The 22,871-nt window shown below is 44.4% G+C and overlaps 1 protein-coding gene across 3 annotated transcripts in view; it reads left to right on the top strand.

Annotated features, from left to right (window-relative positions):
- Positions 1–22,871, top strand: part of LOC140499120 (small G protein signaling modulator 1) — a 112,452-nt gene that overhangs the window by 72,823 nt on the left and 16,758 nt on the right. For 2 of the 3 annotated variants that reach the window (XM_072600135.1, XM_072600136.1), the window contains 9 exons: positions 41–205; positions 2,798–2,936; positions 6,207–6,271; positions 8,799–8,944; positions 11,288–11,416; positions 12,708–12,890; positions 13,782–13,853; positions 14,490–15,074; positions 22,105–22,229. In XM_072600135.1, the coding sequence (XP_072456236.1) occupies positions 41–205; positions 2,798–2,936; positions 6,207–6,271; positions 8,799–8,944; positions 11,288–11,416; positions 12,708–12,890; positions 13,782–13,853; positions 14,490–15,074; positions 22,105–22,229 (1,609 nt within the window). The remainder of the gene's footprint in view (positions 1–40; positions 206–2,797; positions 2,937–6,206; positions 6,272–8,798; positions 8,945–11,287; positions 11,417–12,707; positions 12,891–13,781; positions 13,854–14,489; positions 15,075–22,104; positions 22,230–22,871) is intronic. The other variant, XM_072600137.1, reaches the window with a different exon arrangement.

The raw sequence follows: 22,871 nt of genomic DNA, 5'->3' as shown, positions 1-22,871 counted from the left end.
ACCCATTTGTTTCTTTTTCCTTTTAAAATCATGACTCAAGTTCTCCCAGAGTGCTCACCTCCGTCTCCTCCTGCCTCTTGGAGATCAGCATGGATGGTGTTCCCGGTGGGCCGGACCATGGTTGTGATGGCCGTGGGGCAGTTGTCCACTCATGCTGGAGGGGCTGCTATTCCTACCCTGCCGGACACAGACTCATTCCCCACCAGTAATGTCCTGGTCTCCCCCTTGGCTACCATCTTGATGCTTATCAACCTCAGCTATGTTGTCATTTGAATTCCATTCCTGAGCAAGATGAATTATGGGATGGTGATGTCATGTAGCCAGCTAGCCCTTATCAGGGTCATAGGGTCATAGATTTAGAACCAAATTTCCTTTAAGTCTCAACTAAAATCTCACCTCCTACTGGAATCCTTCCCCAACCCCTCTTAATTCCAGTGCCTTCCTTCTATTAATTATTTCCTATTTACCCTATATAGAATTTGCTTTCTATACCATTTTTATAGAGGAGGAAATCAAGGCCTAGAAAGTCAACTGACTTACCCACGGATACTTGCATGGTAGAATGGAGGGTACACCTAACTGTGGACCAGAACCACCAGGGTTCTAGTCCCTACTTTACCATTCACTCACTGTGTGAGTTTAGTCAAGTCCCTTCCTCTCCCTGGGCCTATTTCCTTGTCTGGAAAATGAAAGAGTTGAATTGGATGAACATCCATGACCCTCCCAGTTCTAATATCCTGTGATCTCTGATTGTTTAGACTTTTTATGGTTCCTATGATCTGGACTTATCTGACCCTACAAACAATGGGGTAGAATCCTACGCAAGGACTGATTTTACTTTTGGAATCTTTGGGTCAGGTGTCCTTTTTTAAATCTTTTTCATCTGGGACCCTACAGAAGACTCCATGATCAGAGATTGTGGTGTGCATGCCAAGAGTATCCATTCAAATGAGATCAAAGTGTAGTAAGTGGTACAAAATGCTTGCTTCCCCTTTCCCCTTCCATGTCAATGGAGCACCTCTGTGAGATGCAAAGACCATTTCCCCCTTCTGTTTCCTGCTCTAGTGTCTAAAGAACTCAGTGTCATACAGTCTCCAAGATGGAAAGAGCTCATTGGCCATTGAGTCCAACCTGAACAAAAATCCCCTCTGGCATAGTCCAGGAGTGATCATCCAGATGTTGCTTCATGACATTCAGTGTTGAAGAGCTCTAGTACTTAAGAAGTTTGTCAGTCAGTCAGTAAACATTTGTTAAGCACCTACTATGTTCTAGACACTGTGCCTAGAACTGGGAATAAGAAGAAAGCTAAAAGACAGTCCCTATTCTCAAGGAACTCTGGGAAGGGAAGATGCAGATGACTATGGAGAGATAAGCTATAGATAAGATAAATGAGAGGTAATTAACAGAGGGAAGACACTAGCAGCAAAGAAGAATGCAACAGTCTTCTTGATGAAGGCGAGACTTGAAGGAAGAAGCCTGGAGGTGGAGATTAAGAGAAAGAGAGCATTCCAGGCATGGGGGAAAGTTGGGGAAAATGCCTGGAGTTAGGGCAGCTAAGTGATACAGTAGACCAAGTGGAGTCAGGAGGACCTGAGTTCAAATCTGGCCTCAGGTACTTACTGCCTGTGTGACTCTGGGCAAGTCACTTACTATTAATTACCTCTAGAAAAGGGGAAGAAAAAAAGAAAATGTGTGGAGCTGAGAGACACAGGGGCTTGTTCAAGGAACAGCAAAGAGACCAGTATCACTGGGTTGAAGAGTACAGTATTGTGATGAATGATGTAAAGTAGAAGAGACTGGAAAGGTAGGGAGGGCCCAGGTTGTGAAGGGCTTTGAACCCCAGAGGATTTTATATTTTGTCCTGAAGTCGATAGAGAACCACTGGGTTTTATTAAGTATTGAGGGGTAGGGAGTGACATGGTCAGAACTTTGCTTTAGGAAGATCACTTTGGTAGCTTGCTACAACTGTAACCAATCATTCAATAGGCATTTATTAATGCCTCCTGTGCCAGGTACTAAGGGCACAAGTCTGAAGAATAAAACAATCCCCAATCTTGGTGAGCTTACATTCTAATGGGGGATGATAAGAACACCATAAAGCTCCACCCGATGGGGCCAAGCAGAATCAGTCCATTCCCTCTTCTAGAAGATAGCTCCAAAAATACTTGAAGCCCAGCCTATCCCCTCCCACCCCCAAATCTCCTCTTGCCTGGGCTAAGCCTCCATAGTTCCATGATGACAAAGACCCAAGGCCCTTCTTTGCCTTGTTGCTTTCCTCTGGATGTGCTAGGATTCTTTTTCTCAAAGTCCTTCATAGGTGATGGCATCCAGAAGAGAACACAACAGTCCCTTGACTGGTCTCAGGGTTGGACACCTCCTTCCCTCCCATCATAGGTAGCATGACCACTGGGATGGACAAATGACAACATGGCGCTCTTGCTTGATGCTCTGTCCCTTTTCCTCCTCTTTCTCTTTTCCTGTTGGCTTGGTCTTGGTTTCTTGGTTCTCTGGTTTTTGTCTCTCACCCTTTCCCCAACTATCTCTGTGGTAGCCATTGCCACTGACCCCTCTGGGGCTACACTTTCAGCTGGTCTTCCAGGGAATACTTCCCCTCCTCTGAATCTCTTGGGTACCTTTCATCAGATCACGCGTGCTCCAGGGTCCTGGGCTCATTCTTATTTATGGGCGCCCTGATGCTTTAACTCAAGATTCTGGTTCCTCCTTACCTCTGCTACTGGGGAGCTGCTGGCTTTGGATCAAAGACTCTGTTCCTGCCTTAATGTCTTCCTTTCCTCAGTGCCCCCAGACCTGATTGATGCCTCTGTGAGTAGCCTGCCTTCCATGTGGCAACCCAGCCCTCGAAAGTCATCCTGCTCATCCTGCTCCCAGAGAGGCTCCACAGAGAGCGGAGCATCCAATGGATGTAATCATGAGAGGTATGGAGTGTCATAAGGTGGGATGGGTGGAGGATGGGGGTTGGGGACTGGGGTGGGGGAGATAGACTGCAATGAGCTAGGATTGATTGGCGCCTTCTATGTACCTCTGGCTGGATTAGGCAGAATGAGCTCTAGAAGGCAGGCTGTCTGCCCCTAACAATTACAGTGACAAAAACAGTGGTAATAATGACAGTTAGCTTTAATCCATATTTATACTTAATATTTAATATAGTGCTTTGATGTTTTCAGAGTGTTTTACATGTGCTATCTCATTTGCTGCTCACAGCAACCCTGGAAGGTAGGTGATATTCTTATCCCTATTTTACAGATAAGGAAACTGAGTCTGAGAGACATTAAGTGACTTGCCCAGGGTCATATAGCTCAGAAAGGTCTAAGGCAGGATTTGAACTCTGGACTCCAAGTCCAGATCTCTGAACACTGTATCTCCTCACCCCCTTCTAAACCATAAGTTCCATGAGGGCAAGAAATACTTAGATACTTCCTAACTATGTAACGCTGGGTAAGTCACTTTATCTCTGTCCACCTCAGTTCCCATATCTATAAAATGGGGATAATAATGTCACTTATCTTCCAGGGTGAGAAGTTGTGAGCAGCGAGTGAGATTGTATTCGTAAAGTGTTTCCAAGCCTCAACGCACTAGATAATGCCAGTTATTGATTGGCGTTTTTGCTGATAATAAATTGTTTACAGCCCCTGGTGAGGAGCACAGGTCTTCACACATAGCAGGTGCTTAATAAATGTTGAATGCTATCACTAAAATATCTTAGAACATACCAGGGCTGGGCGATGTCATCTTTCCTTCTGAACAGGTGGGCTCTGCCGATGACTTTCTAGATGTGTCCAGAATGAGACACATTCCACCCAGAAGGTTGATTAAGTCACAGTTTCTAGGAGGCTCAAGACATTACCAAGCTCACATCCCATGGAACTTCTGGGAATTCCCAGGAACTACCCAACTGTAGCCGTTCTGCCCACTAGACTGACATCGTAGTGGTCCATCTAACTATTTAGGGGACCTCTCCAAGACAGATTCCTCCAAGAGGAATCTACAAGGCCAAAATGCAAGGTCTTACAGCTGATCTCAAGAAATGGACCACACAGGTGTAGGGTAGAGATGGTAGGTTTGGACAGTAGTTTGTCCAAAAGATCCCTGGTGCATTTAGAGACTTCACATTCAATATGACTCACTGGTATATCATTCAATCGATAAACATTTATTAAGTACCTAATGTATGCCAGGCACAACGCTAAGTGGTGGAGGTACAAAAAGAGTAAGAAGACGGCCCCTGCCCTCAAGCACCTTACAACATAATGGGAAAGACAAAATGTAATCAAATGTAAGGAAAGAAAACTATGTACAGGGTATATAGGAAGTAGTTAATGGAGGGGAGGCACCAGAATTAAGAGGGGTTGGGGGAGACTTCCTGTAGAAGGCGGGATTTTAGTTGAGATTTAAAGGAAACCTGGGAAGTCAGTGGGTGGAACTAAGGATGGAGAGCATTGCAGGCCTGGTAGGACAGACAGAGAGAATGCCCAGAGTCAGGAGGTGGCGAGACAGCTGCCAAGAAAGCTCTGCCGATCTTGGGCTGCACTGAGCAGCACGTCTTATAGGGATGGGGACAGAAGAGTCCTACTGCGTGCTCTGCCCTGGTCAGACCAAAGGTATAGTGTTCAGCTCTGGGCTCCTCAGGTCAGGAAGGACATCAAGAGGCTGGAGAGCTTCCTGCGAGGACAGTCAGGATGGTGAAGGACTTGAATCCAGTCTATAGAAGCTGGAGGAAGTGGGGGTGACTAGCCTGGAGCAGAGAAGGCTCAGGTCAGATGTGACTGCTCTGTTTAAAGTACTTGAAAGGCTGTGCTTTTGAAGAGCAAATAGTTTTGTTTAGTCTGCCCCTTTTCTTTCTTTCTGGGCACAGTGAGTGAAATGAAGGGAGGGAAGGAAGGGAGAGAGGGAGGGAGGAAGGGAGGGAGAGAAGGAAGGAAAGGAAAGACAAGGAAGGAAGGAAAAGAGGAAGGAAAAAAGAGAGGGAGGAAAGGAAGGGAAGGAGGGAAGGAAGAAAGGAAAGAAAGAAGGAAGAAAGGGAGGGAAGAAAGAAAGGAAAGAAGGGAAGGAAGAAAAGGAAGAAGGAAGGGGAAAGGGAAGGGAGGGAGGAAAGAAAGGAAAGAGAAGGAATGGAGGGGGGAAGAAAGAAAGAAAGGGGCAAGAATTTATTATGCATTTGTTCCTTCTTAGAAATATCAAAGAAGCAAATTTAAGTTTGTTATAAGGAAAAATTTCCTAGAATTGAAGGTCCCTCCTCCCTGGAGGCCTTGGAGCAAAGGCTGGTGGTGACCCATGCATTGGGGACACTGTAGAAATTATTTTGGGTTTCTCTGAAGTCACCTCCAGCTCTGAGACCCTGTGATTCTGGGAGCCCAGCCTTGCCATCAGCTAATGCCATGTCCCAGTCTACCCTGACAGAGACACATGGGTGGAGTAGAAGAGCTCACCCAGTTCCTTCTGTCTCTGACTCAGTCAGGAGGTAGAGACAAGTCTGGGAGCTCCAGACCAGCATCCTCACAAGATGGCTACTGGGATGCTGGGACACAAAAGCCTATCTTGGAGGGGTCCCCTAAGTAGTTAGGATGGACCGCTAGGATGTCAGTCTAGTGGGCAGAATGGCTACAGTTGGGTAGTTCCTGGGAATTCCCAGAATCCCACACTGTCAGAGATGGAAGGGACCTTGTTGACTAACCCAGAGCAGACCTCTGAACCACATCTCAGACCAATCTGAAATAATTTTATAATTTCATATTTATAGATTATAGTGCACATTATAACATACTAGATGCAATATAGTGATATATATCAATGTATTATATGGCATAATGTGATATTAATATATCATTATATTATATATCATATAATTTCCTAATTTTATAGATTCTCAGACTCCAATCCCATTGTTCTTTTCCACTGTCTGCTTCTCTGCTTAAAGACCATCCACAAGGGGTCTGAGGACTATTATCCATCCTGGGACCAAGTTAGAGTAGAGTGTCGGTCAGTGTGCCCATCACATTCCTTCCCTAGCCACAAAAGAACTATTTGGTCCTTTGGGAAGTCCTGGTTGGATGTTGCCTCCTCCCTGAATATCCTGAGCCTTCAGCCTCTGGGAAGGTGGGAGAGGGGGTGCTCTGCAGTCACACCCCAGATGTCCAACCCTCTGTGCCTGCCCTAATCTCAACTCTTTTGTCTTCCTTCTCTTTCAGGGCTCCTCTGAAACTCCTCTGTGACAACATGAAGCACCAGATCCTCTCCAGAGCCTTCTATGGCTGTACGTCCCCTTCTCAGACCCAGCCTGGGGCCCAGGGGAGGGGGAGGGGGTCTTGGCAGATGGGCATTCAATGCCCACTCGGCACCAACAGCTGGTAATAGATGCTGTGGGATGTGGCAAATGCAAGGTGACATGGTGTAGTGGCTAGACTTCTGGGATTAGAGTCAGGAAGACCTGGGTTCATATCCTAGCTCTGACACTTATTAGCTGTGTGACCCTGGACAAGGCCCTCTATGGGCCTTCATATCCTCATCTGTAAAGTGAGGGGACTAGATGAGATGGCCTGTGAGATCCTTTCCAGCTGTAATAGCAACAATAGTAACAATTCCAGCTGTAACAGCAACAATGACAATTTCAGCTGTAATGGCAGCAACAGTAACAATACCAGCTGTAACAGTAACAATGACAATTTCAGCTGTAATGGCAGCAACAGTAACAATTCCAGCTGTCATGGTAACAACAATCACAGTAACATTAACAGAATACTTTAAGGTTTGCAAAGCACTTTATGTGTTATATCATTTGATCTATGAAGCGAGGCCCATGGTCCTGATGGCCCATAATGTCCCTTCTAGCTCTAGGACTATAATTCTATGAATCTTGGTTATTTTTTTCCTTTTTGAGCCTCAGTTTCTTCATCTGTAAAATGGGGGAGTTAGACCAGAGAGCCTGGGAGATTCCTTCTAGCTCCCAATCTAGTATCCCAGGAGACACAATCCTCTACCTGGAGGTATTGACAGCCTAGTCATAGACTTGGGGATTTTGACACTCATGGCCCTCTGCTGATCTTTCCCTTGTATGGAGGTAAGCCTGGGTTTTGAAGTCTGGACCAGTGCAAGGACCTAGCAAGCTTCAGAGGTGTCAGGAAAGGGCTGCAATAAACCTCGAGGTAATAATGTAAGAAATAATATGAGAAAACAGATTTCAGTAGGTAAGTACTGACAGGAAGCTGGGAGTCAGGAGGACTGGGTCCCGATGTGAGTTCAGCCATTATGACCCTATCTAAGACCTGTGCTGGGATGGACTCGTCCAATAGCAAATATGTAGCTGTCATCATCATTATTTATGTGGAATTCTAATGACTTGAAAGTTTAAATAGCCTAGTTTGGGGAAGTTGGGGTCTTTTGTTTCACTCTGTTTTTATGAGAAATAAATGATAATGATGTTGAGGATGATTATTAACATTTTTATAACACTGGCTATGTGTCAACACTGTGCTAAGCACTTAACAATTGTTATTTTGTTAGATCCTTACAGCAACCCTGGGATGTAGATACTATTATTATCCCCATTTTACAGTGAAGGAGACTGAGGCAAACAGGTTAAGTGACTTGCCCAGAGTCATACAGACATATTAAGTGTCAGAAGCAGGATTTGAACTCAGGTCTTCCTGACTTCAGGTCCAGCACACTCTGTCTAGTCAAACCCTTTTCCCCATTTTTCAGAGTAAGAAACTGAGGCCCAGAGAGCTGAAGAGTAACAAAATCACAAAGGTTTGGAGCTGGGGAAGGCCCTTAGAGATCATCTGGTCCAGCCTCCTTCCCACTTTCATGTGAGGAAACTGAGGTCCATAACAGTTAAGGGTCTTGCAAGGCTATTTTATTCACATGAATGCTCAGACGTCTTTGCCCACGTCTGGAAGAGTAGAAATTCCAGCAAGATGGTGGTCTGAGGAAGGTGGGAAAGGAAGCTGGGGACATGGTTCATACCAAGTCATGGGATGATGCACTTTCAGCTCCCAGGGTGGTTCGTCAAGGGCCCTCCTTCCATCTGGCAGCCATGGGCAGAGATCAATGGCCCCATCCGGCCTCCCTGCATCAGAGATTTGGCATTGTGTCAGCCTGGTGCAAGCATGTAAACACACACACACACACACACACACACACACACACACACACACACACACACATACTTACCCAGCTCATCTCAGAATGAAGAGATGTTTTTCAGAAGCTATGTCGGCCAAATAATTTATCATCCTGGGATCAGTAGGAGGAGGGGAAGATCCACTCAGAGCTTAGCTAGATGGGCAGAACCCTTGCCACGTGGGGGACTGCACATGGGAAACAGCCTTGCCTCTGGGCCAGAGGACCTGGGTTCAAATCTCTTCTCTGGGGCTTGTTCCCTGTGTGACCTTAGACAAGTCTCATATACATACTCACCCACTTGACATATACAAATATACACCAGGGCCCAGCAACCCCTGTGGCTTTGAAAGTCTCCAGCGGTGACAGGTCCTTGAATGACAGTCAAGTCTTCTGTCACTGGGCTCCTACTCAGCTTGTGCTCTTGCCCTCCCCCTACATGAACACAGACACATACACACACACACACATACATGCACACACATAAGCCTATCAGTACAGAGCACAGAGAGTTCATTAATAAGATAGAGCCAGGCCTCTGCACTCAGAGCAAATGCCAGCCACATACATTCACAAACCTGAGTTGGGAACAGCCCTCACTGTGTTGCTGGGGTGCTGACTATTTTTTTCAGCATCTGTTCCATTCTTTACCCACCCCCCAGGGCTTGCCTATTGTAGGCATTTGTCCACTGTGAGGACCCACCTGTCAGCCTTGGTCAACCACCTGATCGTGTCCCCTGACCTGCCCTGTGATGCCGGTCCTGGTCTGACCATGGGCATCTGGGAGCAGTACCTGAAGGACAGCACGGTATGGCCAGACACCTGTCTGATTCTCCTGTTCTCTTTTTTCTGACTTGGTTATATCTCAGATCAGCCACTGGACCCCAGGGCCATGACTTGACCACACTGTAACCTAGAGCTGCAAAGACTGGTGAGCCCAGGCTGAGGAAGACTTCAGGGGGGCAGTAAAAGGCCAGAGGCCCCAGTGGTGACTCTCTCCTCCTCTGCTTGGCCTGATTGAGAGCCACACTGTGTTTAGGGACTTTGAACCATAGAGTCATAGAGTTAGAACTGGCAGGGACCTTAGAGGCCAGTGAGTACAACTTTTGCATTTTGCAGTGAAGGAAACTGAGGCACAGAGAGGATAAATGACTTGCTCAAGGTTATATCACTAGTGACAGTTGTTCTAAGATGGGGATTCTATCTTTGCCCTCCTTTATTTGATTTACAGAACTAGACTATAGATTTGGGGGAGGGGATGGGGAGCACATTCCTCAGGGTGAGACCTTAGAGACATTGTAAACAGATTGCTTAACTGAAAAGAATGAGCTTTGGGTTTAAATTTTTTAAAATTTCTTTTATTTTTCATTTAACAAGTATTTATTTTTTAATTTGTGAGACATTTTTAAAAATTTGAGAGACATAGTTTTCTAGGTAATTAGTCATTTTATTAACGATGCTAGCATTTTATTAATAAAAGAATCAGTGACACTCTAAAATGCCAAAGACCCCTCGTGGTGGATGGGCTCACAGCTTGGAAGAGCAGGTGTTCCTGAGAGAGGTAATCAACTCCAATTGGTTAACAAATTAATGAGAAAATGAATATTTTAATGAGAGGTGGACTTATTCCAATGAGGGTCTTGAAGTATGTGACTTGGTTTACCCAAGTCTTAGTCTAAGAGACTTATCAATTTCCATATCACCAGTCTGACAAAAGGAAGACTCCACATTTTCCTAGACACAATGCTGGAATCCATCCATTAGCCCAAACTTAGAATTTCTTTACTGTCTTTGATTAGATCTTAGCCATCCTGGCTGGGTAAGTCTCTGCCCAAGATTTCCCACACTGGTTGATTTCTGGACAAGGAAGCAGAAAAGGGGAAAAACCTTGGTCCTAATTTATTAATTAGTAATTAACGTATGAAAGAAATAATTTCTCTCAATTATTTTTTATTCCTCTCACTTTGCCCCTAATTCAAAAAGAGAAAAAACAAAATGCTTGCAACAAATATGTATAATCCAGAAAATATTCCTGCATTGACTATGTCTAAAACATGTGTGTCTCATTCTGAAGCCTGAGTCTACCGCTTCTCTGTCAGGAGTTAGGCCATATGCTTCTGAGAGGGCCTCTGGAATCATGGGTGGTCATTGTGTTGATCAGAACCATTAACTCTTTTAATTTGTCTTTACAATGTTGTTGTATAGAAGTTGTTCTCCTGGTTCTGCTTATTTCAGTCTGCATCAGTTCATGAAAGCCTTCTCAGGTTTCTCTGGAACAGTTCGTTTCATCAATTCTGATAGCACAGTAGAATTTATCACGTCTATATCCCATCCAATAGTCATGTGGACTATTTGTACCTGACCTGTGTTCCAAGCTCGTATTGGGCTGATCAGCCAGTGAGACACTCTGTACCTTGACTCAGCTTAGTGATGTCATTTTGATTTTCAAGACTGAAGGACAAGAGCCATCCCATTACTTCTTCAGCCATTCCCCAATGAAAGGCACCCCTTTACTTTCCAGTACTTGCCACCTCACAAAAAGCTGCTATAAATATTCTCCTACATATAAATTCTTTTTTTCATTTTTTGATCTCTTTGTAATATTGGAGTTGCAAAAAAGGATCAAAGGGCTTACACACACAATTAGTGACTTTTTGTTCACAAGTTGAAAGGTTTGAGAGAGTATTCTTTGACTTAAAAACTCTAATCATCAGAATGATCAACCATGGTTCCTAAGGACTGATGAGGAAGCTTGCTTTCTATTTCCTAACAGAGAGGTGATGAGCCTGGGATGCCAACTGAAGCTGATGTTTTTGGCTGAGGCAAATGTGTGGAAAATTTTGCTAGGCTATACTTACTTATGACAAGGCTTGTGTTTTTACATTTTTATTGGAGGGGGTAGAATTTAGAGGGGAGGAAGAAGATAAATTTTTTTAAGCATTTACATCACTGCAATGCTTTTTAGTCCTGGACTGGCAGCTGGGGCATCTTGGGGCCTCCTGGCATTGAAGTGAAAAGTCATGGATGCTCAGAGATGATCTGTATTCTTCAGTGGCATGCTCCAGCAGCTGAGCCCTGGGACAGGCTCCTTCTTCCATAGGCTAGGGACTGTTTTCTCCATGGTTCCCAATGGCTCCCTCTCCTCCTACAGAGTTATGAAGAAAAGGAGCTGCTACGTCTGATCTACTTTGGGGGGATTCAGCACGAGATCCGCAAGGATGTGTGGCCCTTCCTGCTTGGCCATTACCAATTTGGGATGACAGAAGCTGAGAGGAAGGAGGTGAGTCTGACTTGGCCTGATGAGCTGCTTTGGGATTTTTCTTTTGCACATTAATAGGGTCTGATGGGCCCTCCCAGGCAGAGAAAGCTGGGGCACAGTTTGGGCCTAAACAGTAATACCAACAACAGTTCCCATTTCTGTAATGATTTAAGGTTTGCAAACTGCTTTCCTCCCAATAACCCTGTCAGGTAGGCTGCACAAATGTTAACGCGTTTTTAATGCTGGGTAGACTGAAGCTTTAAGAAATGCAGTGATTTTTCTGTGGTTGAACAGCTTGTTAGGTCACAGGATCATGAAAGAGACCTTAGAGGTCATCAAATGTAATCCCCTTATTTTAAAGATGGCGAGATCAAGGCACAGAAAAATTAAGTGACTAGCAGGTGTCTGGAATGGTATTTGAATCAGAACTTCTGTCCACTGTATCATCTAGCCTTCTTCCCCAGGTTTCCTGTCTCCAGTTTTCTATCCACTGTAATAACCTATATCTCTCTCTATGTTCATCAGTTCCCTAGGTTTAAGATGGGCTAGCACCCCAACCAAAGTGATAAGACTTGATGTTTATATATGATTGATAGATTGACAGGGGATTTGAATCAAGTCTCAAAGAAAGCCAGAGAAGCTAGAAATCTAGAGGAAAGTGCTCCTGACATGGGGTACAGCCACTACAAAGACATGGCAGTGGGAGATGATTATAGAGCAGCAGAGCTAAGGATCAAATCCAGATCCTCAAGGTTCAAATCCATTATAGTCTTCATTTCTCCAGTGTATCTCCTCTCAAAGTCCTCCTGGGATGAAGTGAGATTGGGGCCCATGCTGTGCTCTGGGGAGGTTTGAAGGCCCTAGGTTTGAATCCTGGCTCTGTGTATGTGACCTTAGGCAAGTCACTTAACTTTTCTGGGTCTCAGTTTCTTCCTCTGTAAAATTAAAGGTTTAGACTAGTTCATTTCTGATGTCTTTTCCAGTCCTGAAGCTATGGTTCTATGACTTGCTGACACTTTACAAGCAAAATAGCTAAAGATTGTACCCTCACCCTCTCCTCCAAATGCTGAAAAGAATTTGGGGAAAATAGACGTGAAATTATTGGATGTGTTAAAAAGCAACCATTGTACCAACTTGGACATGGGGAGGAAGAGATAGGAAACTGGTATTACCCAGAGTCAGCTGGGAAGCTAGAAGTGATCAGGAGATTCCGTGTCCAGGCTGAAACTGTCCCTTCGAGGGGTTGAGCTCCTGGGAGGGGGCCACATGGACTCAGGCTCCCTGGACCCAACTGTGTCTGTCTTGGCCACAGGTGGATGATCAGGTTCATGCCTGCTATGAGCAGACGATGGCAGAGTGGTTGGGCTGTGAAGCCATTGTCCGGCAGAGGGAGAAGGAGTCCCATGCGGCTGCCCTTGCCAAGTGCTCCTCGGGTGCGAGCCTGGACAGCCACCTCCAGAGGATGATGCATCGAGATTCCACTATCAGCAATGAGGTGACTGACTGCTCTTGGGATGATCCCTCTGTCCCCAACCCTGGGAAAAGGTTAGGTGTGAGGGGAGGGGCAGATGCCAACAGTCACCAATCACAGACTCTCATTGTCGCATGGGACCTCAGGACCTCAGAGGCCATTGCCCAGACAGCATCCCCAGTGAGTGGTCATTCCGCCACTATGTAAAGCCTTTAGGACAGCTCTTGTGGTCAGGAATTTCTTTACATTGATCCAGTATTTGCCTGTTTGTACCTTCCCTCCCATTGCTCCTAGGACAATGGAAAAGCCTTCAAATACCACGAGTCAGCTCTCATGTGCCCTTAGGTCTTCCCCAGACTAAATGGCCCCAGTTCCTTCAAGAGATCCTTGTTCTTCATTCCCATCACCATCCTAGGCATCCTTCTTTGAATGCTCTCAGCTTCGCCATGACTATCCTGTACTATGAAGGCCAGAAAGCAATCCAGATGTAGTCTAACCAGGACAGCAGGATTATCCACTCCTGTATTCTGGTACCACACCACTGGGGGAAGTGGTTTGAGCTCCTATTAATGTAGTCTTAGGTCTTTCTTCATATTGAGATTGAAATACTCTCAAATCTCTGTCTTTCATACAAACTGTTCTAGACATTGATTTTTTGGACCCATGTGGAGGATTTTACATTGATCTCTGAGGTACCTCTGGCCTTAGTCCTGCTCATCATGCCAAGAACCATCGATCCCTTGAAACCCCAACCCTTCAGACTCAAGTTCTTTCTACCAGTGGCCTTGTTATAGGCTTTGGAATTTGCCTGATCTTTGGGAGGGAGGGTGTCCAACCCAGATGAAGGGCATGGGGCTGCAGAAGATAAAGAGAATCCTACTTAACCCCCTCCCCCCATTTTCCCTTCCTTTGAAGTCTTCTCAGAGCTGCAGTTCAGGCAGACAAAATCACATCCGTCTGCCGAGCGACTCCAGTAACAGCACCCAGGTAGGCAGTGATCACAGGATGGGAGGGGCTTGGAGGGACCTTGCAGATTACATAATCTCACCCCCCTGCTCATTAGAGAGGAAAGAAATGAGAACCTAAGAGGGGAGTCCCTAGTTCAAAGTCACCAAGGTAGCCATTTATCAATCAATAAGTACTTATTTATTTATGGAATAAAACAAGCATTTCCATAAAATAGTATAATAAAAAAAATGATTGCACATGAAATTACAGATCTATTAGGCACAACTTGTTATTCCTTTTAAATGTACGATGAGGTTATCATGTAAATTTTCCCCTCCTTTTTTTCTTCCTTCCCCTCAATAAGCATTTATTAAGTGCTTGAGAATCAAATCCAGCACATAGGATTGTGGAGTTGTGGAGCTAGATCAGAAAACCTAGACTCAGAGATGTGACTTGTCTAGGGTCACATAGTAAGACCCAAGTTTTCTTATTCAAAGTCTAAAATGCACTTTCCCCTGGGTTCTGACTCAAAGTCCAATGCACTTCCCGCTGGGTTCCGACTCATAGTATAAAACACTTTCCACTGGGCCACACTTAGTTTCAGAGGCTCACAAGCTGACCCACCATCTTTGTCTGTCCTGGACCTAAACAATGTACCTGTTTCTTTTTCCTCAGGTATTTGAATCTGTGGATGAAACAGAACAGGTGGAGGTAGACAGCAGGCAGGATGACATGAAGCAGCCCAAGGTCCCTAATGGGACAGTGGTCAATGGCACCTGCTCTCCCGACTCTGGCCATCCCTCTTCTCACAACTTCTCCTCAGGCCAGTCTGAGCACAGTCTCAGCACAGAAGACAGCGTCATGGAACCACTCAAAAACATGCCATTGGTGAGGCCAGATGAACCCAGTGCCCGGGATGGCCATGAGCTGGACACTGCCACCCAGCCCAGGGACAAGACCCTGAGAGAGGAGCTGGCCATCCAAGACAGTCTGGAAGGGGACTTTCTCGCCAATGAAAGCCTGGATGAGTTTATGTCTGTGCCCGGGAGCCTGGACATGGCCCTCCCAGAGAAGGACTCTTCGGTGATGGAAAGCTGGGTGGGCAATGAGGTGGAGAAGCAGAGCCTGGTGGAGAGTGAGGACACCCTGTCTGAGGAGCCAGAAATGGAAAGTCTCTACCCCCAGCTGGAATCTCTGACTGTGGTGGACTCCACAAACACCGAGGCCTCCCCAGTATCTTCCAGTGGGGTGACATACTCTGTAAGTGGACAGTAGGAGGTGTGGTTGTTCCTCGGATAGCCTGGTATGGGATTAAGGTTGTTGCTTCTTTTTCCTTCTCAAAAAGGACCATGACATCAGGGAGGTGATGCCATGACATGCAAGTGAATTGGATTGAAGTGAGGCAGAACTGTGCAAAGTCAGCAGCTTCACTTTCTCCTCGGGAGCCATCTGGGTCCAGTGACCAGATATAGATCAGGGCAACTGGAGATGGCCCAGGATACAGTAAGAGATGTTGACCTTTTCAAGTTAAGGTCTTTCCTAGGTCTTAGTTTGACCAAGGCAAGACCCATTTAAATGATTAAGGCTTAATAAAAAATGATGCAGAGAATGGCCTTTTTACCTGATCAAAGAAAAAAAATCAACCTGGGAGGGGAAGACCCTTAAGGTTTCTGGTCAAAACAGAAGTAGTTGCTATTTACTTTCATTCTGAGCCAGTGACCCAACAATGACCAAGTAGGGTTTGGCCAGGGACCTACTGTTGGTCAATCATGAAGAGCCAGAATGATTTGGGGTTAAAAAATAATTTCAGAGATTAAAATAAAATTTGCATTTTCTTTTGGCAGAGCACCTGTAGGTAAGGATGGGATAGCCTATGTAGAGAGAGAGAAAGGAAGGGGGAAAGAGAGAAGGGAGAGGAAGGAAAGAAGGAAGGAAGGAAGGAAAGAGGGAAGGAAGGAAGGAAGGAAGGAAGGAAGGAAGGAAGGAAGGAAGGAAGGAAGGAAGGAAGGAAGGAAGGAAGGAAAGAAGGAAGGAAGGAAGGAAGGAAGGAAAGAGGGAAGGAAGGAAGGAGTAATTTAAATATTAAGTATGTTGGCAAATACTTAATGAGAACAGAAAAGAGTTCTTTATTTTTCAGATGTGCATGGCACTTTTACAAAAACAGGTCATCTCTTAGGGTGTAGGAACCTCATAAATACAGAAAATCAAAATTAAATGCAGTCTTTACTGACCATAAGGCAAGAAAACTTATATTCAGTAAAAAGCAGTTAAAGAAAGAAAAAAAAGCCAGCCAGAAAACCAAAACAGAAATTCTGAAAATCAAAGAATAGATGGACAAAACTGAAAGCTTAAAAAATACATTAATAGATAAGTCTTTCCATGTTTTTCTAAAATCAACCAGCTCATCATTTCTAACAGCTCAGTAATATTCCATCATGATCATGTACCACAACTTGTTCCTCTATTCCCCAAATGATGGGCATCCCTTCAATTTCTAGTTCTCCACCACCATAGTAAGAGCTGCTGGAAATATTTTAAATAGGTCTTTTCCCCCGAACACCTTGGAAAGCAGACCCACTATTAGTATTGCTGGGTCAAAGGGTATATGCAGTTTTATAACTCTGGACATAATTCCAGATTGCTCTCCAAAATGGCTGGATTAGTTTACAGTTCCACTAATAGTATATTAATATTCCAATTTTTCTATATTCCCTCCAACATTTGTCATTTTTTCCCTTCTATTATTCTAGCCAGTCTAACAGGTATGAAAAAAAATTTCAAAGTTGTTTTAATTTGCATTTCTCTAATCAATAATGATTTAGAACATTTTTTTCATCTATGTATTTTTTTTATTTCTTCACTGAAAACTGCCTGTTTATATACTTTTGCCATTTTCCAATTGGGGAATGGTTATATTCTTAAAAATCTGACCAAGTTCTCCATATATTTGAGATATGAGAACATTATTCGAGAAACTGTGAAATTTACCCCCAGTTTTCTGCTTCCCTTCTGATCCTGGCTACATTGATTTAATTTGTACAAAACTTTTTAAATTTAATCAGAATTATCCACTTTCCATCTCACAGTGGTCTCCATCTTGTTTATTCAGAAATTCTTTTCCTGTCCATAAGTGTGATACGTTAGGTGCTCCATGTTCTTTTAGCTTTCTTATAACGTCTTCCTCTCTTATGACACCTAGGTCATGCATCTATTTTGACCTTATCTTGGTAAATGGAGTCAATATGGTTGTCAGTTTTATTGGCATATAATTCAGCAAAGTTATAGACTTATAATTTCCTTCTTCACTTTTGGATATTGATAGTTTAATTTTCCTCTTTCATTTTTAAAAAGTGAAAGTAGTTTATCTTTTGTCTGTTCATTTTTTTCCTCCACTATGGGATCGTATGTAACCAAGGGCTGTCTTCAGAGGCTGTCTGGCCCAATGCCCTCATTTATACAGAGGAAGAAACTGAGGCCCAGAGGGGTTCATTGACTTTATTGGATTATATATTTAGAGTTCTAAGAGACCTCAGAAGCTGTCTGGTTCAAAACCAGATTTTTACAGATGAGGAAACAGAAGCCTAGAAAGGTGAAGGCATTTGACTGAGGTCATACTGGTAGTAAATGGATTTTAACCCAGGTCTTCTGACTCCAAAGTGCTCTTTCAAGTCTTGCACCATACTGCCTCTAGAGCAGGATTTATTTTTTTTTTTTTGAGGCCATTGGGGTTAAGTGACTTGTTCAGGGTTCCACAGCTAATAAATGTCAAGTGCCTGAGGTAAGATTTAAACTCAGGTCCTCCTGACTCTAGGACTGGTGCTCTATCCACTGCTCCACGTAGCTACCCCTAGAGCAAGGGTTCTTAACCTGGGGTCTGTGAACTTGACTTTAAAAAAATATTTCAATAATTGTATTTCACTACACTTGGTTTCTTTTATAATCCTATGTATTTTATTTTAAGCATTTAAAATATGATTCTGAGAAGGGGCACCAGCGTACCAGAGGGCTCCATGATACAAAATAAGTTAAGAACCCCTGTTTAAGACCAAAAAGGGGCCTTGTAGGGCCTCTCTTCTAACTTCCTCATTTTACAGATAGGGAAACAGAGGCCCAGATGAGTTAAGTGACATCGAGAGTCACAATCATAGTATCTAAGCAGGATGAGATTTGACACTAGGTCTTACCGACCCAAGCCTAACTCCCTATCCACTATACCACTCTTTCTCAATGTTCCTTTGATGCTTTGATGTTTCCATGGTCATGGCAGTATGGACCCTGTCTCCACCAATGCAAATTGAAACCCATCTACCCAGTTTCACACAGGAATTCTGGTCCATGTCCTAGGACACAGGACCTCTACAACTAGGATCCTACATAGGATCATGAGATCCAAGTTTTGCAGCTGGAAGGGATCTCTTACATGCCATCTAGTTCGCCCCTCCCCCTCATTTTACATATGGGGAAACCAAGGCCCAGGCAGGTAAGGCCCAGAGGTTGGCCTAGGTCACCCAGGTAATACATGGCAGAGTGGGGGAATCTGAACTCAGGCCCTCCCAAGTTAGTGTTTCCAGGCCTCCTGAGAGTACCCACCCATTATCCTGGAGGCCTCCCTTCAAGCTATCTAGTCCTTAGATAGCACCAGAGCAGTGCTCAAGCTGTCTAGACTCTCCAGACATGGCCAGCCCACTTCCTTTTTCTTTCACATAAGGTCTTTGAAGCTGTTTTTGTTTGTTTGAATAAATTAGCCTTGGTAACTTGCTAGTGTGCCTTTCCTCACTGTATGTCTTCTTTAAGTCATCTGTATTTGTGTTTCTGAGGGTGGAAGGCAGACCTAAAGAGAGAAATTGAGGCTGGATGTACAGAAAAACAATTGGAACTATCCCAGAGTGGTACAAAAGCTGCCTTAGGAACTATGAATTATCAGCTTTCTCCCTCCATAAATTTCAATGGCTCCCTATTACGTCTGGGATCAAATATGAGATCCCCTGTTTGGCATGCAAAACCCTTCCCATCCTGGCCCCTTCTAACACATTCATCCCCTTCAAATTCTGACCTGCAGACATTTCCCTCCATTTCCTGCTTATCTCTGACCCCTGGGCTTATCCTAGCCAGCCCCCGTATCTGGAAGGCTCTTTACCTCACCTCTGTCTCTTAGATTCCTGTCTTCCTTCAAGACTCAGCCTAATCCCTACCTTATAGAGGAGGTGCCCAGTGTGTCTAGAGGCACCTTTCAAGTTACTTGAATCTACTCTCTATGTAAAAAGCAAAAGTCGCCACTGGAAGGAGCTTCCATTGATTCATTCATTCATGCAAATGAACAATGACAATATGTATACAGATATCTGAATACAAACTATCTACTAACCATATATTAACTAGAGGAAGCTAGGTAGCTCAGTGGAAAGAGAGCTGACTCTGGAGTCAGGAAGACCTGAGTTCAAATCCAGCCTCAGACACTTACTAGCGGTGTGACCCTGGGCAAGTCACTTCGTTTCTATGTGCCTCAGTTTTCTCATCTGTAAAATAGGAATAATAATAGCTTCTATCTTCCAGAGTGGATAAAATGAGATGATATTTGTAAAGGGTTTTGCAGACACTGAAATGGTGATGATGATGGTGTTAGAAGTAATGTTTCAGGGGACAGAAGGCAAATAATTGGGGGGCTTCCAGTAGGAGGTGGAACATGAATCTCTGTAAAAACATCTGCTAAGCTCCATCCCTCACATCAGAGGGGATCTGGAAAGACAGTTGAGTCAAGAAGTTGTCACAACTGATGCACGATGCTTGGCTTGTGGAGCCATGTCCACAATTTCATGCAATTTCAGAGATGGGAGGGAACTGAGAGACCCCCTGGTGCAACCTGTACTTGAACTAGAATCCTCTGTAGACTTTGTCCCCCAAAGTGGCCATCCAGCCCTTCAAAACCTCTGGCCATGGAAGTGACCTCCCAAGAATCTCCATCCACATTTGCATCTCTCTAATTCTTAGGGAGTTTTTCCTGACCTCCAGACAAAATTCTAGCTTAGGCAATATTCACCCATTGCCCCCCGGTCTGCTCTATGGGACTAAAGCACTCAGTCAGTCAGGAAACATTTATTAAGTACCTACTATGTGCCTGTCACTGGGCTGAACACTGGGGATACAAAGAAAGGCAGAAGGCAATCCCTGCCTTCAAGGATCTTACATTGCAACCTGCAGAACAAATTTCATTCCTTTACGACAGCAATTCAAGTATTTGAAGGATTTGATGACTACTGTCATGTCCATTAGATTGTAAGCTCCTTGTAAGCAAGGACTGTCTTTTGCCTCTTTTTTATCCCCAGCGCTTAGCACAGTCTGGCACATAGAAGGTACTTAATAAATGTTGATTGATTGATATCCCTCCTTAGTCTCTCTTTTCCAGCCTAATCTCACCCAATTTCTTCAATCAATCCTTATGCGACATGGGACTGAAGACCCTTCCTCATCCTACTTGCCCTCTTTGGGGCACTATCCAGCTTGTCAATGTCCTTCCTAAACTGTGTTACTTAAAAATGAACTCCATGCTCCCAATGTGGAGTCAGCAGTAGGACTTGAATTCAACTTCCTCAGCTTACTAGCTGTGTGACTCTGAGCAAGTTAATTAACCAACAAATATTAATTGCTTATTTATTATGTTATGGGCTAGGCACTGGGCCAGGTACTAGCGGGGTACAAGGGCAAAGAATGAAACCATCCCTAATTGCAGTAAGCTCACATTCTAAGTAATGGGGGAGGTTATCAGGACATACATAAGCATATACTGTTAATAAACACAAATACATAAAAAATACCTAAATATAAGAGTCTGAGAGGGAAAGCATTAGTAGTTGGGGGCATCAGGAAAGGGTTCATGCCAAAAATGGGCTAGATGGCTACCACCTCCCTTCTAGTTCTAGAGTTATGATCCTTGTGGGCTGACCAGGACACAGAATGTTAGGACAGTTGCTTCCCTGTTCCTGGACTCCATACGCTTCCTCATGCTACCTAAGATCACATTTGCCTTTTTGGCTGCTGTGACACACTGTTGACTTATATTAAGTTTGACATCTACTCAAACCTCCAAATCTTCTTCAGACAAGCTTGTCTAATCTTGCTTCCTCTCTTATACATGTGAAATTGATTGTTTGAGCATAAGTGTAAGATTGTTCATTGATCCCCTATGGAATTTCATCTTATTCAGTTGATCAATACACATTTATTAAACACCTAATATGTGCTAAGCACTGGTGATACAAAAAGAGGCAAAAGCTAGTCTCAGCCTTCAAGGAGCTTACAATCTAATGGGAGGAGACAACATGGAAACAAATATGTACAAAGCAAGCTCTGCACAGGGTAAACAGGGAATAGTTAACAAAGTAAAGGCACCAGAATTGAGAGAGGCTGGGGAAGACTTCTTTACAAGGTGGGGTTTTAATTGGGCTTAAAGGAAGCCAAGGAGGACAGTAGTCAGGGTTGAGGAAGGAGAGTGTTCCAAGCATGAAAATGCCTACAGATGGTGAGATCTTTTTGAATCCCAGCTTGCTTTTCCAGGGTATGAGCTGAGCCCCAAGGAAACTAAGGATTCTAAGGGGTGAGTGTGTGGAGCAGGGCCTTCTAGGCCTGGGGGGCAAACCTATGCAAAGGTGTGCAGATGGGAAAGGGAATGTCATGGTGGGGGGACAGCCCTTTGAGTAGGTAGTATAATAAGCCTCTTGTAGTATAATAAACCTCTGGTAGAGGGAAGAGCTTTGAGTTTGGAGGTAGGGTCCTGGGACCCTTGTGCCCAGGCCACCCTTTGTGCCTCCCTGCAAAACAATGAGAGATGAGCAGAAGATCCTTTGTTTTTGATTTTGTATCTCTCATGCCTAGCACAATGACTAGTAGTCAGTCAATGAGCATTATTAATAATAGCTAGCATTTATATAAGGCTTCCAGATTTGCAAAGCGCTTTCCATGCATTAGCTTATTTGACCCTCACATCAGCCCTGAGAGGTAAGGGCTACTATTATCCCCATTGTACAGATGAGGAAACTGAGACACAAAAAGGTCCAGTGACTTGCCCTGGGTCACACAACCAGTAAGGCTTTAAGGTAGGACTTGAACCTAGGTCCCCATTTTACAGAGAGAACTGAGGTCCTGAGATGACCATGTACGTGGTCACACAGGTAGTTGGCCTCAGAGTCAGAATTCAAACCCAGGCGCTCTTTTCTCGAGCCCACTCTGAGAGGTTGCTGATGACCTAGTATTGAGCCTGCCCTTTCTTCCTCCCCTCCCCCTTTGCTTCCTTTAGCCAGAGCTGCTGGATATGTATACTGTGAACCTGCACCGCATTGAGAAGGATGTCCAGAGGTGTGACCGGAATTACTGGTACTTCACCCCTGCCAACCTGGAGAAACTTCGAAACATCATGTGCAGGTGGGCCTCTGCCTCCCAAGTTGGGGACAGGTCCGGGGAGGCCCAGGTTAGAAATGCCTGCTCACTTGGGAGTGCTCTGATTTCAGTGAGTAGCTCTGGGGCTGGCCAGGTGGGAATCTCATTTTTTTCCAAGTCATTTTAATAAACATTTATTAAGTGCCTACTATGTGCTGGGCACTGTGCTAAACCCTGTGGATACAAAAAGGGACAAAAGACAGTCCCTACCCTCGGGGGGCTTACAGTATAATGGAGAAGATAGCAGGCAAATAAATATATACAAAGCAAGCTACGTTTAGGATAGAAATAGTAAATAATTGCTGTTGTTTGTGCTTCATTCTTGAAGAGGACCATGGCATCAGGAGGGTGATGCTGTGACTTGCAAGTGAATTGGATTACAGTGAGGCAGGGCTGTGCAGAGTCACCAGTCTCACTTGATCCTTCAGAGCCATCTGGGGCCAGTGGCCACAGATAGATCAGGACGACGGGAGATGGCCCCTGAAGAAGAAATAATTAATAGAGGGAAAGCACTGGAATTGAGCAAGGCTTCCTGTAGAAGATGGGATTTTAACTGGGTCTTAAAGGAAGAAAGGGAGGTCAGTCATAAGAGAGGAGGAAGGAGAGCATTCCAGGCACGGACGACAG

This window comes from Notamacropus eugenii, chromosome 4 (genome assembly GCF_028372415.1).
Source record: "Notamacropus eugenii isolate mMacEug1 chromosome 4, mMacEug1.pri_v2, whole genome shotgun sequence".
Lineage (NCBI taxonomy): Eukaryota > Metazoa > Chordata > Mammalia > Diprotodontia > Macropodidae > Notamacropus > Notamacropus eugenii.
Note: the sequence above shows the minus strand (reverse complement) of the source record. Positions and strands in the feature narration are given on the sequence as shown.